The sequence below is a fragment of the Bombyx mandarina genome, chromosome 07 (genome assembly GCF_030267445.1).
Source record: "Bombyx mandarina strain Sakado chromosome 07, ASM3026744v2".
NCBI lineage: Eukaryota > Metazoa > Arthropoda > Insecta > Lepidoptera > Bombycidae > Bombyx > Bombyx mandarina.
In genome coordinates this window covers 6,262,928-6,284,206 of record NC_143214.1, presented here as the reverse complement: position 1 = coordinate 6,284,206, position 21,279 = coordinate 6,262,928, and the positions used below count along the sequence as shown (strand labels likewise).

The 21,279-nt window shown below is 34.5% G+C and overlaps 6 protein-coding genes across 6 annotated transcripts; 4 read left to right on the top strand and 2 right to left on the bottom strand.

The window, feature by feature from the left end:
* Positions 1–225: 225 nt before the first annotated feature.
* On the top strand, positions 226–1,445 carry dUTPase (Deoxyuridine triphosphatase). The gene is made up of 4 exons (XM_028170807.2): positions 226–415; positions 565–717; positions 790–926; positions 1,015–1,445. Exons 2-4 carry the CDS (start codon positions 614–616, stop codon positions 1,215–1,217), a joined length of 444 nt encoding a protein of 147 aa, XP_028026608.1. The 5' UTR covers positions 226–415; positions 565–613; the 3' UTR covers positions 1,218–1,445.
* Positions 1,446–3,374: 1,929 nt separating this feature from the next.
* On the bottom strand, positions 3,375–4,875 carry LOC114240316 (uncharacterized). Its single transcript, XM_089728922.1, has 2 exons — positions 4,856–4,875; positions 3,375–3,840 (listed from the first exon to the last, which is right to left on the bottom strand). Exons 1-2 carry the CDS (start codon positions 4,873–4,875, stop codon positions 3,375–3,377), a joined length of 486 nt encoding a protein of 161 aa, XP_089585048.1.
* A 3-nt stretch (positions 4,876–4,878) lies between these two features.
* LOC149502637 (uncharacterized) lies at positions 4,879–6,184 on the top strand. The gene has a single exon (XM_089728639.1). The coding sequence runs from the start codon at positions 5,021–5,023 to the stop codon at positions 6,182–6,184; it is 1,164 nt and encodes a 387-aa protein (XP_089584765.1). The 5' UTR covers positions 4,879–5,020.
* A 135-nt stretch (positions 6,185–6,319) lies between these two features.
* LOC149502636 (uncharacterized protein K02A2.6) lies at positions 6,320–9,271 on the top strand. Its single transcript, XM_089728921.1, has one exon. It carries the CDS (start codon positions 6,320–6,322, stop codon positions 9,269–9,271), a length of 2,952 nt encoding a protein of 983 aa, XP_089585047.1.
* A 1,492-nt stretch (positions 9,272–10,763) lies between these two features.
* LOC114240310 (uncharacterized) lies at positions 10,764–14,318 on the top strand. Its single transcript, XM_028170799.2, has one exon. It carries the CDS (start codon positions 10,852–10,854, stop codon positions 14,053–14,055), a length of 3,204 nt encoding a protein of 1,067 aa, XP_028026600.2. The 5' UTR covers positions 10,764–10,851; the 3' UTR covers positions 14,056–14,318.
* A 2,723-nt stretch (positions 14,319–17,041) lies between these two features.
* On the bottom strand, positions 17,042–21,184 carry Ubc6 (ubiquitin conjugating enzyme 6). Its single transcript, XM_028170804.2, has 3 exons — positions 20,905–21,184; positions 20,069–20,354; positions 17,042–18,222 (listed from the first exon to the last, which is right to left on the bottom strand). The coding sequence occupies exons 1-3, from the start codon at positions 20,946–20,948 to the stop codon at positions 18,097–18,099; spliced, it is 456 nt and encodes a 151-aa protein (XP_028026605.1). The 5' UTR covers positions 20,949–21,184; the 3' UTR covers positions 17,042–18,096.
* Between the last annotated feature and the right edge of the window lie 95 nt (positions 21,185–21,279).

Below are 21,279 nucleotides of genomic sequence, written 5' to 3'. Positions count from 1 at the left end.
TTATTACACACAGTAGACCCAGTTATTTATAAAATTATTATCTAATTCTTCAACAGTATTAACCTCAAATTATAATTATATTTATTATTTATTCCTAAAATCCTAATCCAATTTTCCTGCCTGAACCTTACCTAACTTTTATATTTTCTGATTTGCTTTTTGCTTCCTAACCTTTATTTGGAAGTGGCAAATAGCATTTGGTGTTGGGTCCAAATAAAAAAAAACCGTTTCTGGCAATTCCGCCCACTGATCGTTATTACACATTTCGCGCCAATTCCCGCCACAAACAAAAACTATTCTCCATTAATGTTAGATGTTTTTGTCCTAAGAGAATAACAGCTACGATTAATTTCCTTCGGACGAAAATTGAAAAGTAGTTTGCACATCTGATTGTTAATAAGGAATATCATATAAAGTAATTAATTTACAGTAACTCTTCTATTTTCCTTTCAAACATTGCTTACTACCGTTTTTGTTTTGATTTTAAATGTTTGCACTTGCTTATTAATTTAATTTAAGATTATCATAAACTTACATTCTAGTAATTTCATTTTTGATGTTAAGCGTATCTTAGCTTTAAAGATTAATTCAATATTGTTATTCAATATTCAAAATGTCTGGTAAAATCCAACCTATTCTAAAGTTTACTAGACTCAGTGAAAATGCTTTTCAACCAGTCAGAGGCTCTGAAAAAGCAGCTGGGATCGATTTAATGAGGTAAGAGAAATTGATATATCACACATTGTAACGTAACAGTAAGTGCACGTTTACAAGACAATGTATTTTCAGTGCATATGATTACACTGTTCCTGCTCGAGGCAAAGAATTAGTGAAAACTGACCTACAAATAGAACTACCGCCTGGGTGTTATGGTAGAGTAGCACCTCGATCTGGTTTAGCTCTGAAGAATTTCATTGATGTTGGTGGTAAGTCCCTAATTCATTCATAGCCACAATTTTTTTCAAACTATTTTATAACAACTAACTACACAACGTTTGTAAAATTTTGTTCTAGCCGGTGTTATTGATGAGGACTATAGAGGTAATGTTGGAGTTGTTCTTTTTAATCACTCGGACACAGATTTTAGTGTGAAAAAAGGAGACAGAATTGCACAGCTTATTTGTGAGAAGATCTACTATCCTGTGTTACAGGAAGTTGCTAATTTGTCTGTAACTCAAAGGGGTGATGGTGGATTTGGCTCCACAGGAAAAAAATAGAAAATAGAAAGCATTGAGAAATACTTCAATTTTGTTCATATTTTTTTTATCTATTCTATAAGCAATTTATAAAGTTATGTAAACTTTAATTTCTTAAAAGTGTACGAAAAACAGTCTAAACTAATTTTTAGAAACATTTTCAATTTCAGTTGCGTGTATAGCTATCTATGAATGATATTTCTACTAAATGTTTCATCACCAAATAAATGAACTGAAATTTTTACAGAATTTTTGTATCAGATTGCTTTTTTCCTAAATGTTTTCAATTACTTCATTCAGCTACTGGCAGTATAGTGTCAGCATAGTACCATTCCATCAATTTTTGCAGATGTGAATAAGTGTAAACTGAAAGAGGGATTTGCTGGATAACAAGTAACAGCAATTAACTAACATGTACTGGTGGTAGGGAATATTGATAATCTGGATGTGGTTACCACCAACCGTGAAATTCTTATGACAAAGCTTATATTGTGCTGTAAATTGTGTTTTGGTGTGCAATAAAGAGAGAGAACTCTCTCTCTCTCTTATATGCATTCCAGTTTCACCAGCAGAATATTTGCTATTCAAGTTGGGTGGTATAATATAGTCTATTATCTACAAAAGACTATGTTGTTATAGGCATAGGGGTCACAATTATTTTGTCGAAACAGGTAAACCTTGGCAAAATCAGGATTCTTGGATACCAACAACCATATCTTGGGTTGCTTTCAGGTAAAGTACATTATAGGTCTTACACTTCATTGGGTAAAGTAGGTAGGGATTTAATAATGCTGCTAACAATGCTCTGCAGAGGCTCAGATGAAAGTAATACGTCTGGCAGTTTCACATAGTTGGCAAGATTGCAACCTGCGTCTGATAACTGACTATCCAGTGTGATACTGCTCTTTAGGTCACCAATATTCCAAATAGGTACAATTTATGAACGTCGATGTACGGTTTTGCTGTTTATTGTATTGCAAGGCAAAATATACTGAAATGTGCTTAGATCCAAATGAACAATCACTCTGTTCCTAGCCCTTAAGAAATTTCAAAACCTGCCAAAGTGTATCTGTTCTCTTGAAAAAGTCAATTCTAATACTTAAACTTTAGTTATTGTAAAGCAAGTTCCTTGATAAACCTAGGTATTTCAAAGTTTCAAAGTCGTCGTGGCTTAAAGGATAAGACGTCCGGTGCATTCGTATCTAGCGATGCACCGATGCTCGAATCCCGCATGTGGTAGAACCTCTTGTGAGTCCGCACGGGTAGGTACCACCACCCTGCCTATTTCGGCCGTTGCAACATTAATGCGTTTCGGTTTGAAGGGTGTGGCAGCCGTTGTAACTATACTTGAGACCTTAGAACTTATCTCAAGGTAAGTGGCGCATTTACGTCGTAGATGTCTATGGGCTCCAGTTACCACTTAACACCAGGTGGACTGTGAGTTCATCCACCCATATAGGCAATAAAAAAAAACTTCCAAAGAGTAGTTGGTTTACCTAATTTGTCCTAATGCAATCTCTGTAGAATTTGGTCTACGTAATGCAGAGTGGCTAGGTACTGTCAAACTTGGACATCCATACTGCCTAAAGGCACAGCTGCTTAAAACAACCTTTGGAAGTAGGTTGTCATAACATTAAGTAATACTGGAGGGTTTATCTCAGATCCAGGTAGGAAGTGTAAAACAAAAAAGGGCTTTGAGGATATACTTTGGCTAAGCACACAGGAGACTGGTGTAATGTTAGCAACAAGGTGACAAAATCATCTAAAACTTCTTTAGAGCACTCTCTGTAAAACTTACTACAAAACTGAGCCACCCAGACCTAGATCCAAACGATTCATGTTTTATATTCATACTCTCGGTTTTTTTCCCTATTCTAACTTGAATGGTCTAGTGGTCATTTCAAAAAATTACAAGTATGCCAAGTGTACTTTTGTACATAATTTTCCTATTACTCTGTACTGTCTTCTTTTTTGTGTGTACATAAATAAATAAAATAAAGTATAAAACTTCACAAACTGTTATTCTACTTTCAGCTGATTTTCATATTAAGTGATTCAAACAATAATAATTAGGCAGTGCTTTACGAAATAAAACAAAGGTATGTGCCTATGACATTCATTTATTATTTTCTATCCCAACATTAGTGCATTGTATCACTTTTAAAACTTGAACTCATGTTACATGCTTTGAAAATTGTCCATTACACTACTCAAATCTATTTTATGATGAGGAGGCAAACTATTGTCAGGTATTGTCTCCCTACCTCTTTTTATGAATGGCTTGAGAAGACTTTTTAATTTGTTATCATTTTGTACTCCAAAAAAACCTTCAGCTCTCTCTACTTGTTTTTCAACTATATCAACATTATTTGATAAAAACATTAATACATTGGACAGGGTCGAAATCCTTTTCCCTAGCACATTTATCTCTCTACGATATTTTATTATATCTTCAGTCACAATATTGCAGCAATCGCCGTTCTTTAATTTAACCATTTGAAGAACACTCGTCAATTCCTCCAGCCTCGTTAACATGTTGTCAACAACATCTTGAACTGTTTTAAATCCTTCCAACACGTCCACTTTGAAATATGTTGAATAATCAATTGCTATTTCCTCCAACATGTTTAATCGCCTCCAAAATCTGGATACAAATATTCAAATAAGCTTACAAATTTATCAATCCAAGTATTTACAATTTTTGTAAGATCTCGTAATGGTGTCGGACATGTAGAATTATATACTTTAATAAATAATTCCATAATAGGCACTATAAGTATGTAGTACAGTAAATTTTTTTTAGATCCTACAAATTAGTTAGGTACTTGTGAAAGTTATGTTCCCATTAATTTATCAGTTCTTAGCTATTATGAATCGAATATATACCGCACATGATATGATTACTACCAAAATTACTTTCTTTCACAGTAAAGTGATGGTAAAATTAGTACAGTAACCTTGACTGACTTACAAGTCCAAGTATTTCAAAATTTGCATACCATTTTTTTATAAAACGAGGCAACAATCATAGGGACCATAGATTATAGACTTACATACGAGGATAGGGATTGTACCATTGTACACTGAAAGGTCTATGGGATTGTAGTGTTTTATCAAGTGTGTTGGACGGCTAAATTTGAGGTGACTGGGTTCTGTAGGTGAGGAGGGGCTATTTAGAAAACACTATTTCATTATAATTATATTGCAAATACTTTGAACACTGTTACACCATTATAATATATTATCTTTATAAAACTCTTAGATGTTGCTCTGACCGTGTCTAGATCATAGATATAATCAAAGAATAATAAAAGATCACTTAATATATTGAGAAGTCTTTGTCTTCACTGACGAGAAGACAATCGTTTGATTTAAACATTTAAAAGCATTCCAATATTCGAAATCTGTAATCTTATATGTGTCAAGTGCTGCCGGCTATTACTTTTATACTCAAACTCCAATAAAGTGAAACTCCAAAAATATTATCTATGATTTACCTCCTTCTATTTTTTTTTTATTATTATAATTTTTTGGTTCGTACCTCTAGCAAACAACAAAGCCAGAGATTCTTATTTACAATTTTAATTATAATTGATACTCCTGCCCATATGGGGCTTAAAAAGTAGGTCACGCATTCATTCCGAGCCTCTTTATCATACCTGTTCTCGCATTTATTCATTGTTGTAACCTTCTTTTCCATATTCCATTATTTGAAATATACTTCGAACACATTGTCATTTTTACCATCTATCATTATTATATTTTTATGCTATGTCTTGAAAACATTGTTTTATTATATTGGCGACGAGTTAAAAGAAATTAAGATGAACGATGAACAATTCGCATTATTTTTACATGCACAACAAAACCAGCAAGAACAGATTTTACAAATCTTGAAGTTGTTGGTACCAGCAGCTTGCAATACAACAGCCAAGAGCGTGACGAACGACTCTTTTACAAAACATGATACGGATAACAAGATAAGTATAATCAAAAATTTCAATATGGATAAATACAACCCAGATACATTCAGAATTGACGATTACATTGATTTTTTCGAAAACAAATGCAAAATTCTTGATATCAATAACAGCGACTTACAGAAAGATTTGCTTCTGAATTTACTAACACCAGAGATATTCCACGAATTAAAAGTAGCTTTAACGCCTGATTTCGATATAGCTACATACAGCGAAATTTGTAACAAATTATTAGACCTCTATCGCATAAAAACGACGAGATATAGAGCCTTAACAGAATTTTGGAATTGCACTAGAGAACAAAATGAAACGATGGAGCACTATGCAAACAGATTAAAAAGTCTTAGTCGGGATTGTGGCTACGCTAATGACTTCCTGGAACGACAATTACGTGACCGCTTTGCCACTGGATTGAATCATCCAGATTTAGAAACCGACTTGAAACAAAAATGGCCTGATTTAATTCAAATGGTAGACGGAATACCAAGAGAAGTAACCTTTCAACAAATTTTTACAATCTCTCAATCAAGAGAACAGGCAGAACAAGACACACCACGAACAAGTATTAAAAAAATAAATAGGAGCAAAACCAAAACCGTACCATTACATCAAAATACAATACGAAAATTAAATCCAATGCATTGTTTACGCTGTGGAAAGAAAGAACGGCACAGCCTATCACAGTGTTCAGCCAAGGACCATATTTGTAAAGAATGTAACACGAAGGCACACTTTGAGAGTTGTTGCATTAAGTCTGGACGGGCATACATCAGCTATACAAAAGGGAGCCGAAAATCAGTTAAAAAAATAACAAGACATCATAAGTCCTCAACTTCATCATCATCTATCAGTAATAACGAGGAAGAGAGCGATGATGAAGTTATCTGCAGCGTCTTGGGTACACGTAAGAGAGAATGCAAACAAATCGATGTACGCATCAATGACATACCTTGCACTATGGATTGGGACCCCGGCTCTGCGTATTCAATAATAAACACGACATTATGAAAAAAATTAGGATCACCATCTTTACAACCCGCCCCGAAACTTAAGGCCTACGGTAACACCAACTTAAAAACAAAGGGAATTACAAAAGTAACAGTCGAAGTCGACGGACTGCAAAAACTTCTACCTGTGGTCGTAATGAAAAATGCCAAACCAATGTTATTTGGTTTACATTGGAGTGAAGTTTTTGAAATGGAATTTCCAAAACCAGTATACTCCATCAAAACATCAACACCTATGACTCTTAAACAAATATTGGATAAACATGTACAACTCTTTGATGGAAAACTAGGAAAAGTTAACAATTATTACGTAAACATACATGTCAAACCAGAAGCTGAACCGATCCACCTTCCTGCACGGCCTATAAAATTCAGCATGAAAAAGAATATAGAAAGGGAGTTAGATCGTCTGATCTCAGAAGGGATTGTGGAAAAAGTAGATCCTAATGTTACACCTATTGAATGGGCTACACCCACAGTTAACATTTTGAAATCTACAGGGGAAGTTAGGATATGTGGAGACTACAGAACTACACTTAATCCAGTACTTATTAAACATCTACACCCAGTTCCAATTTTCGATCAACTACGCCAAAATCTCGCAAACGGTAAATTATTTTCAAAAATAGACCTTAAAGACGCATACTTACAATTTGAAATAGCACCAGATTCGAAAAAGTACTTGACGTTGTCAACCCATAAAGGGTATTTCCAATACAATAGAATGCCTTTTGGAATATCGACTGCTCCTTCAATTTTTCAACATTTTCTGGATCAACTGCTTGGCGATATCACCAATGTAGCTGTATATTTTGACGACATAGCTATAGCAGGGAAAGATCTTTCAGAACATTTACAAACTTTATCTATTGTATTCGATCGCTTACAAAACGCTGGCCTAAAAGTTAACTTAAAGAAATGTAATTTCTTACAGAATCAGATTGAATACCTAGGTCACATAATAGATAAACATGGCATCCACCCAACCAAATCTAAAATTGATGCCATAACTAAGGCCCCAGCACCGTGTAATGCAAAAGAACTACGATCATTTTTAGGACTAGTTAACTTTTACGAACGGTTTGTACCACATCTTCACGGGATTTGTTCGGATCTTCACGATCTAACTAGTAAAAAAAATAGATGGCGTTGGACTGATCATGAAAACAGAATATTTGAAGATACAAAGAAATGCATAGCTTTTTCACAACCATTAATTGCATTTGACGAGAAACGTCCCCTTTATTTAGCATGTGACGCTTCCGAAAAGGGATTGGGTGCAGTATTATTCCACAAGGACTCGAACATAGAACAACCAATTGCTTTTGCTTCAAGGAAACTACGACCAGCGGAAATGAAATATTCCGTTATTGATCGTGAAGCTTTAGCAATAGTATTTGGTATAAAAAAATTTGATCAGTACTTGAGAGGAACGAAATTTAATCTAGTTACGGACCATAAGCCTCTTATACATATTATGGGTGCACACCGCAACCTTCCTAAACTAGCCAATAACCGATTGGTAAGATGGGCCCTAGTAGTGGGAAGTTATCAATATGACATTTACTACAGGAAAGGTGAAAATAACACATTAGCTGATTGCCTTTCCAGATTACCAAACCCTGAAACTGAACCCTCCGAGACAGAAGGGTTTGTACATAAAATAGATCTACGTCTTTTGAGCACTCGAATGACTGACCTTAATTTATCAGAACAGTTACTTATGAAAACAACTTCAAAGGATCATATACTCACAAAAGTTTGTCAAAATTTAAAAACCGGCTGGAGAGAATCAGAATACAATCCAGAAATGAAACCATTCTACAGAAACCGGACTGAATTATCTGTTGAGAATAAGATACTCATGAGGCAAGGACGCATCGTTATACCTACAGCACTCCGAAAAGCCATTCTTACATACCTTCATCGAGGACATCCTGGCATTTCTGCTATGAAAGCACTTTCACGTTACTATGTTTGGTGGCCTAACCTTGACGAAGACATAGAATTATTTGTCAAGAAATGTACCAGATGCCAACAGAACCGCCCTTGTAATCCTGAACTTCCTGTATTTTCCTGGTCCATACCAGAAGAAGTATGGGAGAGAATCCATATCGACTTTGCTGGACCGTTCGAAGGATCGTATTGGTTGGTATTGTGCGACGCTCTCTCCAAATGGGTGGAAATACGACCGATGAAACACATTAACACCAGATCACTTTGTCTTACATTAGATAACATATTTTGTACATTTGGCTTACCAAAAATGATTATATCCGATAATGGACCTCAATTTACATCTTATGAATTTAAAGAATATTGCACAAAACAATCTATTTTACATGTCACATCATCTCCATATCATCCTCGGACAAATGGGCTGGCAGAACGTTTAGTCAGAACATTCAAAAATAGAATGGCATCGGTAGACAACACAAATCTCAAGCGCCGACTATTAGAATTTTTGTTTACATACAGAAACACTCCGCACTCGTCCACTGGTAAATCTCCAGCTGAGATGATGTTTGGACGACAATTGAATTGCATACTTTCCAACATTCGGCCAGACAAAAGAAGATTAATGCAGTATTTACAAGTAAAAGAAAACATTCGTACCACATCACCGAGTTACCGACCAAGTGACCAAGTATATATTAAAACACGCAATGATAAAATATGGGAACCAGCGGTAATTACATCCCGAAAACATAAATATTCATATATTGTTTCAACACCAGGAGGACTAGAAAAACGAAGACACGCTGATCACATCAGGCCACGCGAGTCCTCCACCTTAGAAACCCCGAGGAATGAAAGGGCGCATTCTTCTATGCTGCCGGCGACTGCTTCTCCAGACATTGGAATGGAAACAACAATTAACGAAAGGCTAACTAAAAACAAGAATTCGGCAGCAGTACCATTACCTACACCGCAGTCACCTACAAATGTACAAATTTCTCCAAATTCACCTTCACAGCATTCGAAGTTATACTCCTCACCTGCTCCGGTCTCCACTCCTGTGCCATTTGCTCCGCGTCGAAGTAATCGACGTATACAGGCACCCCGCCGTCTGATCAACGAGATGTAGATGGGGAGGAATGTTGTAACCTTCTTTTCCATATTCCATTATTTGAAATATACTTCGAACACATTGTCATTTTTACCATCTATCATTATTATATTTTTATGCTATGTCTTGAAAACATTGTTTTATTATATTCATCTCGTACTTTCATTCATTCCATTCATACTTTGCATGCCTAGCTACGACTAATAAAGGGAGGGCTATTGGGACTCTTTATTTCTATATTTTTTTACATATCCTACCTCCTTCTATTCTAGTCGAGCCATAGAGCTAAAACTAAAACGACAATTTTTAATTTGTAGAACATTAATTAATACGTTTCCACCGGTCAGGCATAAACGTCTATGATCAAAAAAACTGGGCTCTGATATATTATTATAGTACCAGAGATCAAAATAAGACATGGCGTAGCTGTCAAGTCGTCAGAAACTAGGCACATACATTTTTTGCAACGTAGTTCCTTAGCGTGACTTGAGGTCGGAGTTGACTCATAGAATTCATCAGGTAACAAAAGAGGGCTATTCTTTATTACATGTGACTTTCAGTCTCTGTATCTATCCATTAATTAGGAGTGTGGAGGTATATATATGCGTTTATTAGCTAATTAGTAAGCATCGATATTTCAAACATTACGTGCTATTCACAGCTGCGTAGGTATCATGGCCCTGACTGACAAAACCGGCGCGGCGGCGCATGCGCAATGTAGGCGTGAGGTGATGGTTTGTTTATAAGATATAAAATAATTAATAATTGGGAATTTAATTGTTTTTATGATCGAATAGTCACCAATAGTCGTCGAACAAACGATAATTGATTAAAATTTATTAATCTGAGCGATTAAAATAAAGATATCTAGTAAAGAGGGCCAACTTAAGGGTGATCATTTGCTTAAGTAATTATAAATAAATAAAAGACAAACAAACATTAACGAACAAACGACGAAAAAATAATAAAAAAAAAAAAATCTGAAAATCAAAAAAAGGGGCGCCAAATTCAGTGAGCCGTCTATGTAGAAACATGAAAACCGACTGTTTCAAATGTATAAATAAATGAGTGCTTCCATCCAACCAATCATAGATGTTGGACTTTTTGGCGGGAGTCCGAGGAGTCAAGTTGTGTGATTTATTTTAGTTTGTCTATTTAGTGGTTCTTCAGGTTTAAATGTGTAATAATGGTGGTTTATTAACTGTTTAATATCTGTGAAGGTGCACAAATGTGGGAAATGAAACAAAGCCACAGGACGTAACTTCTCGGGATCCTCCAAAAAGTCCACTGAAAAAATCTTAGTTAATGACCACCATTTTACTGAGATTATATTTCATCCCAAATCATCTCATTTCATTTCATTTAATTTCATCCCAGTTGATTAATGTCTCAAATTAATTATCTTCATTTCATTTCACTCCATAATATCATTTCATAAAAATATGAATATAAATTAAAATAAGACTGACTTAAAGGTCTCAGTTACCAGGTCATAAAATCCCTTAAAAAATCATAGATGTGACATAGGTAAGGTATGAATGCATCCAATGTTCCCAAAATCTTAGAAGTGTTTGATTGATACTGTCGGACTAACATTAATGTTGCCTTCAACGGGATATTTTAACGCCATTAATTGTCCTTTTTACGACAATGGCCTTTGTGAAAGACCTTATTGTCATTTTCGTCATGTAAAAAGAGATTTACAAAATTCATCCAGTGATGGAATTGAAAGCGGTGCGATATTACAAAAACTTGTTTCAGCAGCTGTACAAAAGGTTCTACAACAAACTGATAGCACTGGGTCCGCAATTAGTGTACAGACAATAAACAATAATCTCGATGACAATCTCGTATCTATTAGTAAACCAACCTACAACCCTACACCAATATCGGAACTTAAAAAGATAAATCATTTAGAAACAGAAAATAACGACGAAAATAGCGAACAAAGAAAACGTCATATTCCCGTACCATATACCCCAAGAAAACCAGTCAGTGCAAGTTTGAGGATACCTGAGTCGCAGGATACATCTAAACCATTCATTTACATTCCTCCGCCATTAAAATACACTCCTGGGAGTAACGAGAATGTACAGTGTGATAGTTACGTGCCTCCTGGATCATCTGCAAGTACAGAAACCTATAATCCAGGTTCTGAAAAAGAACTGCAAGAATATCAGCCTTGTGAACTAGACCTAAATACTACAAACAAACGAAATTACATTCCTTCGGACAGAAATTCGAGCAAAAATAAAGTTCTCGAATATAAACCTTCTAAAGTTTCGTCAAGAAATGAACCTACTGTAAAATATCAACCAACTCCAAAGTTCTTAGCTCCATGTTTCTCAAGTGATGAGGATGAACCAGATAATAAGAAAATTAAATTATCAAGTGACCTTAATGGGCTTGATGATCTTGGCCCTGAGTTTGACATATTAGATCAAATACTTCATGAAGAAAACAAAAAGGAAGACAGTAAAACAATACTTAACAAGGCTGATAAAAATATAAGTAAAAATAATAATAGTAGTAAATGCAATAAGGAAACTAAAGTAAATAAAGAGGATAAAGTAAAGTCTGATAGCAAGAATCATAATGGTGACTCAAAGAGTAAAAAATGTAGCCCTGAGAAAAATCAAACAAATAAAACAAGGAAACATAAATCTCATAAGAAAGAAAAAAGTCTAAAAGAAAAAGAAGATCAAAAGAGTCCTAATAGGAAATCAAGTAAGAAGGAAGGAAGTGATAAAGATAAATATAAAAGTAAAAGTGAAAAACATGAAAAGAAAAAAGAAAAGCAAAATAAAAATGAATCCAAGTCATCTGATAAAAGTTCAAAACAATCAAGTCATAGATCATCCAAGTCTGATTCAAATAATCACAAATACAAAGAAAAGGAACATAGAAAAAAGAAACACAAAAGTTCAAGAGACAGACAAAAAAGTAAGAGTAAAGATCCACCTCACATTGATGATGTAGATCACCAATCTGATACTAGTGAAATGGAGCCTGATGAAGAGACTATAGCGATGGAATGCAAGAAGATTTTTGATGAATATGTTCCAATCAGAAAGATAGTTGCAGAGGAAAATGAACCTGCTATAGAAGAAACACAAGATGAGGAATATGTGCCCACAAAGAAGAGAGTATCACGTGCTGTAGATGTTAAAGTTGTAACAAAACGACAAATAAAACCAGATTACAAGATTAGTGCTGCCCAAGCAATGGCAGAAAGATTGGCTAAGGTTAGAGAGTTTCATAGCACAAAAGTCAATAATTCTTTGCATAATGAAAGTAAAGGTGAGGACAGTTCAAATATAACAAAAAGGGAACTTCAGAAATCCATATTTAGTACAGTAAACTCTAGTAATTTGAAAATTCGTATTGCTCATGTACCATATGCCTCAACATTGATAAATGCCAAAAGAAATATTTCAACTAGCCAAGACATTGCAAAAAACAGTTTTCCCGCCGGCTCTAATTCATCTACTACTGTACAAACCATAAAGAAAGGAGCACTGAGGGTAGCACACATGCCTAGTGAGAAATTTATAGATCGCCCAGGTGTTTTAGAGCCTTTGGCTTCAAAAATACCAGCAAATATTAGATCTACTTATTTAAATCTTATGATAGATGAATGCTTGAAACTTTACCTTTCCGCAACTGATGCATATTCTAGAGCTCAACATGAAGAACTAGCTACGAGCAAGAAATGTAATACGGTTTCTATTTATAAAAACTCTGCAGTATTAACAGTCAATCGACTAAGAAAAGAATTACAGGAAAATAATGGTGAGAAAAAATCAAGTTCTGATTCAAGTAGAAAAGTAGATGCTAGGAATACAGGTTCATGGAGCATAGAGAATAGAAATAAAAAAAGTGATGAGATATCTAAAGAATTAACAGGTGCTAAATTTTATAACAATATTGAAAAATGGATATTAACTGAAGAGCAGCTTCAAGAAAATGGATTTCCTAGAACACACATAAGTGGAGAAAAAGGCAGAGCTTCAATTTATGTGCAACAAAAACAAAAACAAAAACCCCCTAAAGGCTCTATAAGAACATGTTGTAGATGTAAAAAAGATTATACTGTGGACAAAAAAGGTTTTCCAGCTGTAAAAGAGGAATGCATTTATCATCCTAATAATAAATACAGAATACGAGGTGAAGCTCGATATCAATGTTGTAGTCAGGATGGATCATCTGATGGATGTTGTATAGCACCTACCCATGTCTATGAATATGTAGACTATGATAATTTGAGAGGGTTTGTAAAAACATTACCTCCAGATAATAAGTGTGAAGATTATGGAGTGTATGCATTAGATTGTGAGATGTGTTATACTACCCACGGGTTAGACTTGACTAGGGTGACTATAATTAATGCAGAATGTAAAGTCGTTTATGAAACTCTTATAAAACCATTGCACCCTATAATTGACTATAATACTAGATTTTCAGGAATAACTGAAGAACAAATGGCTGAAGTAAAGACAACTCTTTTAGATGTTCAGGCCACTCTTCTAACAATGTTCAATAGTAAGACAATATTGATAGGTCACAGCTTAGAATCAGATTTTAAAGCTTTAAAACTTATTCATGATACAGTCGTAGATACAAGTGTTTTATTCCCTCATAAGATGGGTCCACCATATAAAAGAGCTTTAAGAAACCTATCTTCTGAATATTTAAAGAAGATAATACAAAATTCTGTAGATGGGCACAACAGTGCGGAAGATGCACTTGTGTGTATGGAATTAATTCATTACAAATTAAAAGAGTATTTGAAAACAAGATGATTGTAAGTTAGCTCGCTTACTTTGAGATTAATTTTGGGTCTTGGTGAATTAAATTACTAAGTTGTGGGAAAAATATAGCATTGTATTGCAATATCATTAATTTGATTAGAACTAGGTACATTGTCACTGATCCAACAAATTAAATGAATTACTCAATTAATCATTTGCTTTGATGGAATATTAAACATTTAGAAAGTCACTGTTTCTGAATTATTACATTACATGATGTAAAAATATTGTATTGAATATATTTTGTATGTATGTTTAATTGTTTTACTTTAAGTACTACAAGATTTTAATGTACAAAATAAATACATTGTGCCAACATCCTAAAATTACAAGTCTCGGTTTGATTACAGAGCAAATAAGTCCGTAATGACTCATATTCTCAGCAGATTTCGAAGTCGTCGTGGCCTAACGGATAAGACGTCCGGTGCATTCGTGTTGAGCGATGCACCGGTGTTCGAATCTCAGGCGGGTACCAATTTTTCTAATGAATTACGTACTGAACAAATGTTCACTATTGATTTCCACGGTGAAGGAATAACATCGTGTAATAAAAATGAAACCCGCAAAACTATAAATTGCGTAATTACTGGTGGTAGGACCTCTTGTGAGTCCGCGCGGGTGGGTACCACCACCCTGCCTATTTCTGCCGTGAAGCAGTAATGCGTTTCGGTTTGAAGGGTGGGGCAGCCGTTGTAACTATACTTAAGACCTTAGAACTTATATCTCAAGGTGTGTGGCGCATTTACGTTGTGGATGTCTATGGGCTCCAGTAACCACTTAACACCAGGTGGGCTATGAGCTCGTCCACCCATCCAAGCAATAAAAAAAAAGAAGATAATTTCTAGAAGTTTGTTTTTTCTTGAAAATATAAATGTAAAATATTTTTAATCTACTCTATGGAATATACCCTGAAGTTGCGTATTTTATTTACAAGGTACGATAAAATTTGAACTACCTAAATGATTTTAAATTACATTCTTATAGCATTTTCGAACTTTCAAAATTGTTAATTTTTCGCTTCTAAGAGACGAATTGGCTGTTATCGAGGAAATCATTTTCAATAGAATCAAATCCGGATCTCTTCGGTAACACACCAAGTGCCTAACCCTTTTTTTCCGATCCGTGGGAGGTCTAATTGCATGTGGCATGATTCGGAAGTGGTCACGGTTGCTCAATAACAATGTTAAGAGCACACGGCTGTCTTTGGCTAGGTATTGTCTGTATGTGTATCTTTACGATAATAATCTAAAATAATATCGAAAAAATGAAATAAATAAACTCCTAAACCTAAAAATAGATTTGCAAACAACGAATTCGAATAAAAAAATACTTTATTTTTAAAAGCGAGTCAAAACAATACAATGATTGGAGTATCCTTTTAAGCGTGCAAGCCTGTACTAGGAGACTCCGCTCCTCCATAACAGCACTTTATATACCACAATACTACCAATTATTCTTAACAAATGTGTGTGTGTGTGTGTGTGTGTGCGTGTGCGTTTATTTGTGTGTTTTACTTTAATATATATAGTATAGCCTCGAAACAAATTTTACACCTCCATGACGACCTGGACTTAGAGTCCATCAGTAAGTAGTATCTGCAGTCGGCGTCGATGCGCCACTTCGATAAAGCGGCACGACACGAGAACCCTCTCATCATGGCCGCCGGTAACTACATTCCCATCCTGCGGACAGAATGGAAAGCAGTCGACGTCGCCCCAAACACGTCATTTCGGTTCCTCCCGATCCACTAACGGTGCTTTTAGGTACCTCAAGCACCGGTCATCGTTCTCGCCGAATCCGTCGCTTGCGACGAAGGGCTCGACGACTAAATTAGCCCTCAGACACAGCTCACTGAGTTTCTCGCCGGATCTTCTCAGTGGGTCGCGTTTCTGATCCGGTGGTAGATTCTGCGAAGCACGGCTCTTGCTAGGGTTCGTGTTAGTAACGTCGCCAGGTTTGGGCCCCGTGAGCTCACCTACTATAGTAGAATTATTTTGTCCGTGCAGTTTGAGTCATAAAAAATCGGAGCGGTGAAGCGAGTATTTCGCTCTCTTCCACTCACGAGCCTTATGGACGAGCATAGTAATGCGCATTATTGTTGTCGATAAGCGTTATCGATAGTGTATTTAGTTTTGTAATTTTGTGGGTTATTGATAAAAATGAAAGAAAAAGTCACTAACCGAACACTTACACCACATATCGCCGCAGCAAGTTAAGAACGGCAGAAATTAACACTCGCTGGATCTTCTCAGTTGATCAAGATTCCGATCCGGTGTCGATTGTGGTGGTGGTGGCAAAGCACTGCATAGAATATCAGCGAATAGGAAGGGAAAAATTAAACATGTCTTACAGCCAACAAATTACCTGTTTAAAAAACACCATATTGTATCCATAACTATTGAGTGTATTTCCCAAATTAGTTGATTCGTTATCCACTTTGTGTTCTGTTGCGTATATGCACGGCTTCCTTGCCAACAGGTCGAAATAAAGGTAATTTAAATGCCATACCCCTGATACGGTCAGAGGTAATCATCATTCAGTCACAGGGGGTCCAGACAGATTACCTACGCTACCAACCTAACGAAATGTTTCTTTAAAATCATTCTTTCTACAAGAAGGTGATTAACTGTCGGTATATCAAGTCGAAATGTAGCTGGTGTCAACAATATATACGTTAAAAATGGTAAAAAAAATCTAAGTCGTCTTTAATAGTTTCCGCAACTTGCTTAAAACAGAATTCAAGGGTTGGCAAAAGAATAGTTTGTTCGTTATGTTCAAATAATTTTATTCCGAAACAAATTATTTAATTGGAAACTTTTTTTTTGTCGAATCTATTATTCTTATCTAGTTTTTGGCTTGATATACCCTTTGAGGAACACCCGGTATATTATTATGAGTTTAATAATTAATTTTGTTTCGGAAGCATCACATAACACAATTTGAGCATTAGGAATATCAGGTTAAAGTAAAAAAAAACTTTTAAACTGAAAATAATATTTTACTATGTAGATGATGAAAATTCAATAATACATGTACAATGTATTTTTTACATATAAAAGGATTTAAATTTCTTGCATTATAATACAAAACACTTTAAACAAAACAAGACGCTTTGGGATTATGAATGTTTTAGTAGAGTTATGAATTTAATAAATGAAAGAAATTACCTTGTACTATTCATTATATTTTAAGTAGACACACTATGGTAATCATTTACACATTTCAAAATATGGGTTATTTCTGCTAAGCCATATTACTGAAATCCAAAAATCGTAATAATATTTAATCTTAAAGTTATGTAGTCCAAATTTGTTTGCAGCATTATTGAAATTATTTAACTAAAAAAATAATCTCAAACGCTTGAACGAATTCCACAAAAAGCTATAGTTTCATTATGCACAATTTACTATAGTGCAAGGGTAAAATCTACGATACCACTATGATTTGATGATTTTTAGTAGGTATAAAGTTAGTATTATCTACTTAGTCCACAACTTTCAAAGTATTTTTTTAATATCTGTTTTGTCTAGTTAAAACTAGTTTTAACTTAAATTCTTTATTACATGCACAATTTACTGTTTTATGAAGTAATTATTGGTTAAAACTAGTTTTAGGATAAACTAGAAAAATCGCGTTCTAATTATTTAATAATATGTACAGTGTTTTCCTGTAATGTGAAAATATGTGATTTAATGAAAGATTTGCTCATTGTACATATTATTGTAGTTTTTATTTATAATACATAACTTGGTATATTTTAAATAACGTTTTCAAGTTATTGCCATTGATAATATTTGGTTTATAAACCCAATTTGGATTTACACCAATTGCATTGACTCTCACTAATAAATTTAATATGAACAAAACGAAAACATTTATTTGCTATAAATTTTGACTGAAAATGTCCAAACAAGTATGCAAGTAATAAAATTTACAATTTACACTCTCATTCCAATGAATGCATGTATACGCCGGTTTCCTCGGCAACACTGTTGATGTGACGCTGACAAATAAAGTCAGTAGTGTCCCCTGCTAATCAATAAATGATTGTTCTACACATGCTTTCACTCTCTTTTCGTATTCTCGTCGATTCTCCTTGTAAAGCTGTGCGGCCATCGAATTTGCTGGAGAGTTTGGGTTGGGATCACTTAATAATGACTGTAAAAAAATAAAACTTTTAATACTCCATGAATATTTATAAATAAATAAAGAATTGCCTTTTTTATTAAACCTAACTACTGTTATTTGGCTAAGAATATATGTAATTAGAAACCTACAACGTTTATCAAATGATGTCTAGCATGACATTAAAACAGATACATTCAACTTATTTCCAAGCAGAATTTCATTTTGTTTTTGGAGTTTACTCCTTTAGAATCGATTTACATATATAGGCCCGGGGTATGAAAATTATGGGGACCAAAATCGTACTAGCATGTCACACGAAATGCGTTATGCGCCTGATTGCGCATGTCACACGAAATGCGTCATCGCAGGTGACGCCGGGCTGCTGCGCCGGCAGTCCGCCACAAAGCCTCGTACTGATCGCGCGTTTCTCTCATTATTGTATTTTCATATATTTGTTAGTCGTTTGTTTTGTGTCTCGTTAATTTGTTAATAATCTGTAGTGTATCGTGTTGTCGTAATATAGAACTATTTCTCGTATTGTTTCGTTTAATTTTTTATATCCAGTAAACTCCAGTCGTGCGTCGGAGCGGACACACACACTTTTTATTATTGTTTGCTTACTTTATATAATGCTTATAAGTTCATGTGGACTGCATTGTAATAGGTTTGTTACAAAGGAAAACATATAATTAACATGCTGATGCATGGTACCGATCCTTCAGGCAACTGATAACAGCATTGTGATGCAAAAAAACATCAGCCAGTTGCTTTCACATATTTTGCTCAGCTTAGCAAATTAATGATTCCTGTATACATTTTTATGCTAAGGTGTCACATTATTAGTAACAGCTTCAAGATCGATTCCCTTACACCCTGTGTGGTGTAAATCAAATTTATAGTTAGCAATTCATACAGAATTGTTTTTGCTTAATACTTGTTTTCTCTTTGATCTGATTTCTCCAGAATGTTGAATAATGGGTGGAGATGAATTTATACTTGATGCTGGGGTCGCACCCTTTAATGTACAGCACAGTTGTATGATGTCCTGTGGAATTTTATGCCTCAGCCTTAATTGTCAAGTACTCCGTTTTCCCTTTTTCAGATCTTATGATAGAATATTTGACTTTATCACTACATACTTCGTAATACTTGGTGAATCTAACTCTCTTGCTTAACAGTATGTATCAGTATGTACGAGGTCACGGGGCAGCAGTTGAGCAATGATTGGTTAGCATCCTAAATTTTCTCTTAATAAAGCATGCATATTTCAGGTAAAATTTTCACTCTGCTGCAAGCTTTTAAGAAGATGAACAATCTATATACATATATTCTAGCTGTTGACAGGAATTCATATAAAAAGTAAATGTAGAGTTTTCAATTGTCAATACAAACTATTGATAAAATTATATTCATCAGCTAGACTATCTTGTGGGATCTATCACAAAATTGATTTGCCCAACATAACCTTACCTTACCTTATTTTCCCTATTAAACTTAAGATTTTACTTAACTAAGCTAAAGGTGAGAAATGAACAAAATACAATAAAGAAAACAAATACTGATTTGTTTGCAGACTTTGTCATTAATTACTTTCAAAACTTTTGTACAATCAGTATCAATGTTTTTTGAATACCTCTAAAATGTGCACAACTTTGGAATGCATGCCCATATCAGTCTGTACAGTTGTGACTTTGTTTAATGTACTAATTACTGATTGTAAATGTTGTAAAGTATGAGTTATATGACTCCTTCAGATCCCATCAAAAATATGTTGGACACATATTTTTAGGTTTCAAGTGTATGATTAAATTTTATTAATTTAATTTTTAATTCTACAAGTTTATGAATAAATTTCAATTCTGAATACATATTCTACCTGTATAGAAGTAAGTATAGCTGAAACATCATAAGTAGGGCTCCATCTGTTTTGCAGGATATCTAGGCAGATTCCACCATCGGCGTAAACATTTGGATGAAACATTTTTGATACAAATCGTACTGTTGGGGGTTTATTTGGATATTCTTCTGTAAATTCTATTGTTAGTTTGAATGTTCCATCTTCAAATGGAGTATCATGAGGGCCAAATATCACAGCATTCCAGATCATAATATTGTTATCAGTTGGAGCTCCTGACACACCTGTAGGTGGATCCTCTTGTAAGCTGAAAACAACATTTATAAGTTTAATATACTAAATTAATTAAATATGTTTCAAAAAGGTTCTTGTCTATTTAAATTTTTTATAATAGTATATTTAAAATTTAGGTCACAAAGACAACACAAAATTTAAAGACTTTTCTAGTGAACAATATCTAGTTTTTTTTTTCACTAATTGGAAGACAATTTTACTAGAACCTAAAAATAGAAATAGAAATCGAAATTCAAACTACACTAACTAGTGCAATATTAGGAGCAATGGGATATCATAAGTCTTATATTTAAGATTTTTAATTTATTTAGCTGTCTCTTACGTATATTCGCTACCTTTTATTTCACTACTAACAACAAGAACACTGACGAACATTGTAAGTTTGTATACAAAATGCTACATCAAAATGTGGTTCATAGTAGAAATCGATTGAAATCATTGTGATGTAATTTGATGAATCAGCAATCCACTTTTATTTTCGGAGAATAGGTGTTGTTAAAACCTTGTAGTGAAATATCTAGAACATATGTACACAGAAATAAACATCTATTTTGGATACAGACCGTTTAAAATCCCTCATCAGGCGTCTTCTTGCTGGAGTTGACATTTTGATTTTCAATACCTAAGTTATAACACAATGAGATTTTTCTACTTTTGAGTTGGAGTAACTTTGACACCGTTATTCAAAAACTATGTATTACGAACGTACGAATAAAGTGGACTTTTCTTTGTCGTTGTCTAAAAATTCCATAAAAATTCAATCGTCACGGCCACAGGGAAGGGTTTTGGCAATTGACCATGAAACTAGCAATTTATAACCTTGTTGGAAAGTAATTCTGGATGCCAGCATAAAAAAACATGTAGCCTGTATCTAACTTCATACAGCAGATTTTAGTTTCTTCTCAAGACCTACACACCTCTTAGTAATCTGTGGTAGG

Bases quoted from the DNA above. Each gene is read 5' to 3' on its own strand.
- LOC149502637 (XM_089728639.1), top strand. From the start codon at position 5,021: ATGAACGATGAACAATTCGCATTATTTTTACATGCACAACAAAACCAG.
- dUTPase (XM_028170807.2), top strand. From the start codon at position 614: ATGTCTGGTAAAATCCAACCTATTCTAAAGTTTACTAGACTCAGTGAA. The intron at 718-789 runs GTAAGAGAAATT...ATGTATTTTCAG, and splicing joins GCTGGGATCGATTTAATGAG to TGCATATGATTACACTGTTC. The intron at 927-1,014 runs GTAAGTCCCTAA...ATTTTGTTCTAG, and splicing joins GAATTTCATTGATGTTGGTG to CCGGTGTTATTGATGAGGAC.
- Ubc6 (XM_028170804.2), bottom strand. From the start codon at position 20,948: ATGTCAACTCCAGCAAGAAGACGCCTGATGAGGGATTTTAAACG. The intron at 20,355-20,904 runs GTCTGTATCCAA...TGTTGTTTTCAG, and splicing joins CTGATGAGGGATTTTAAACG to CTTACAAGAGGATCCACCTA. The intron at 18,223-20,068 runs GTAGAATATGTA...ATTTTTTTACAG, and splicing joins CTATACTTACTTCTATACAG to TCATTATTAAGTGATCCCAA.
- LOC149502636 (XM_089728921.1), top strand. From the start codon at position 6,320: ATGAAAAATGCCAAACCAATGTTATTTGGTTTACATTGGAGTGAAGTT.
- LOC114240316 (XM_089728922.1), bottom strand. From the start codon at position 4,875: ATGAATAAATGCGAGAACAG. The intron at 3,841-4,855 runs GTATGATAAAGA...ATTTGTATCCAG, and splicing joins ATGAATAAATGCGAGAACAG to ATTTTGGAGGCGATTAAACA.
- LOC114240310 (XM_028170799.2), top strand. From the start codon at position 10,852: ATGTTGCCTTCAACGGGATATTTTAACGCCATTAATTGTCCTTTTTAC.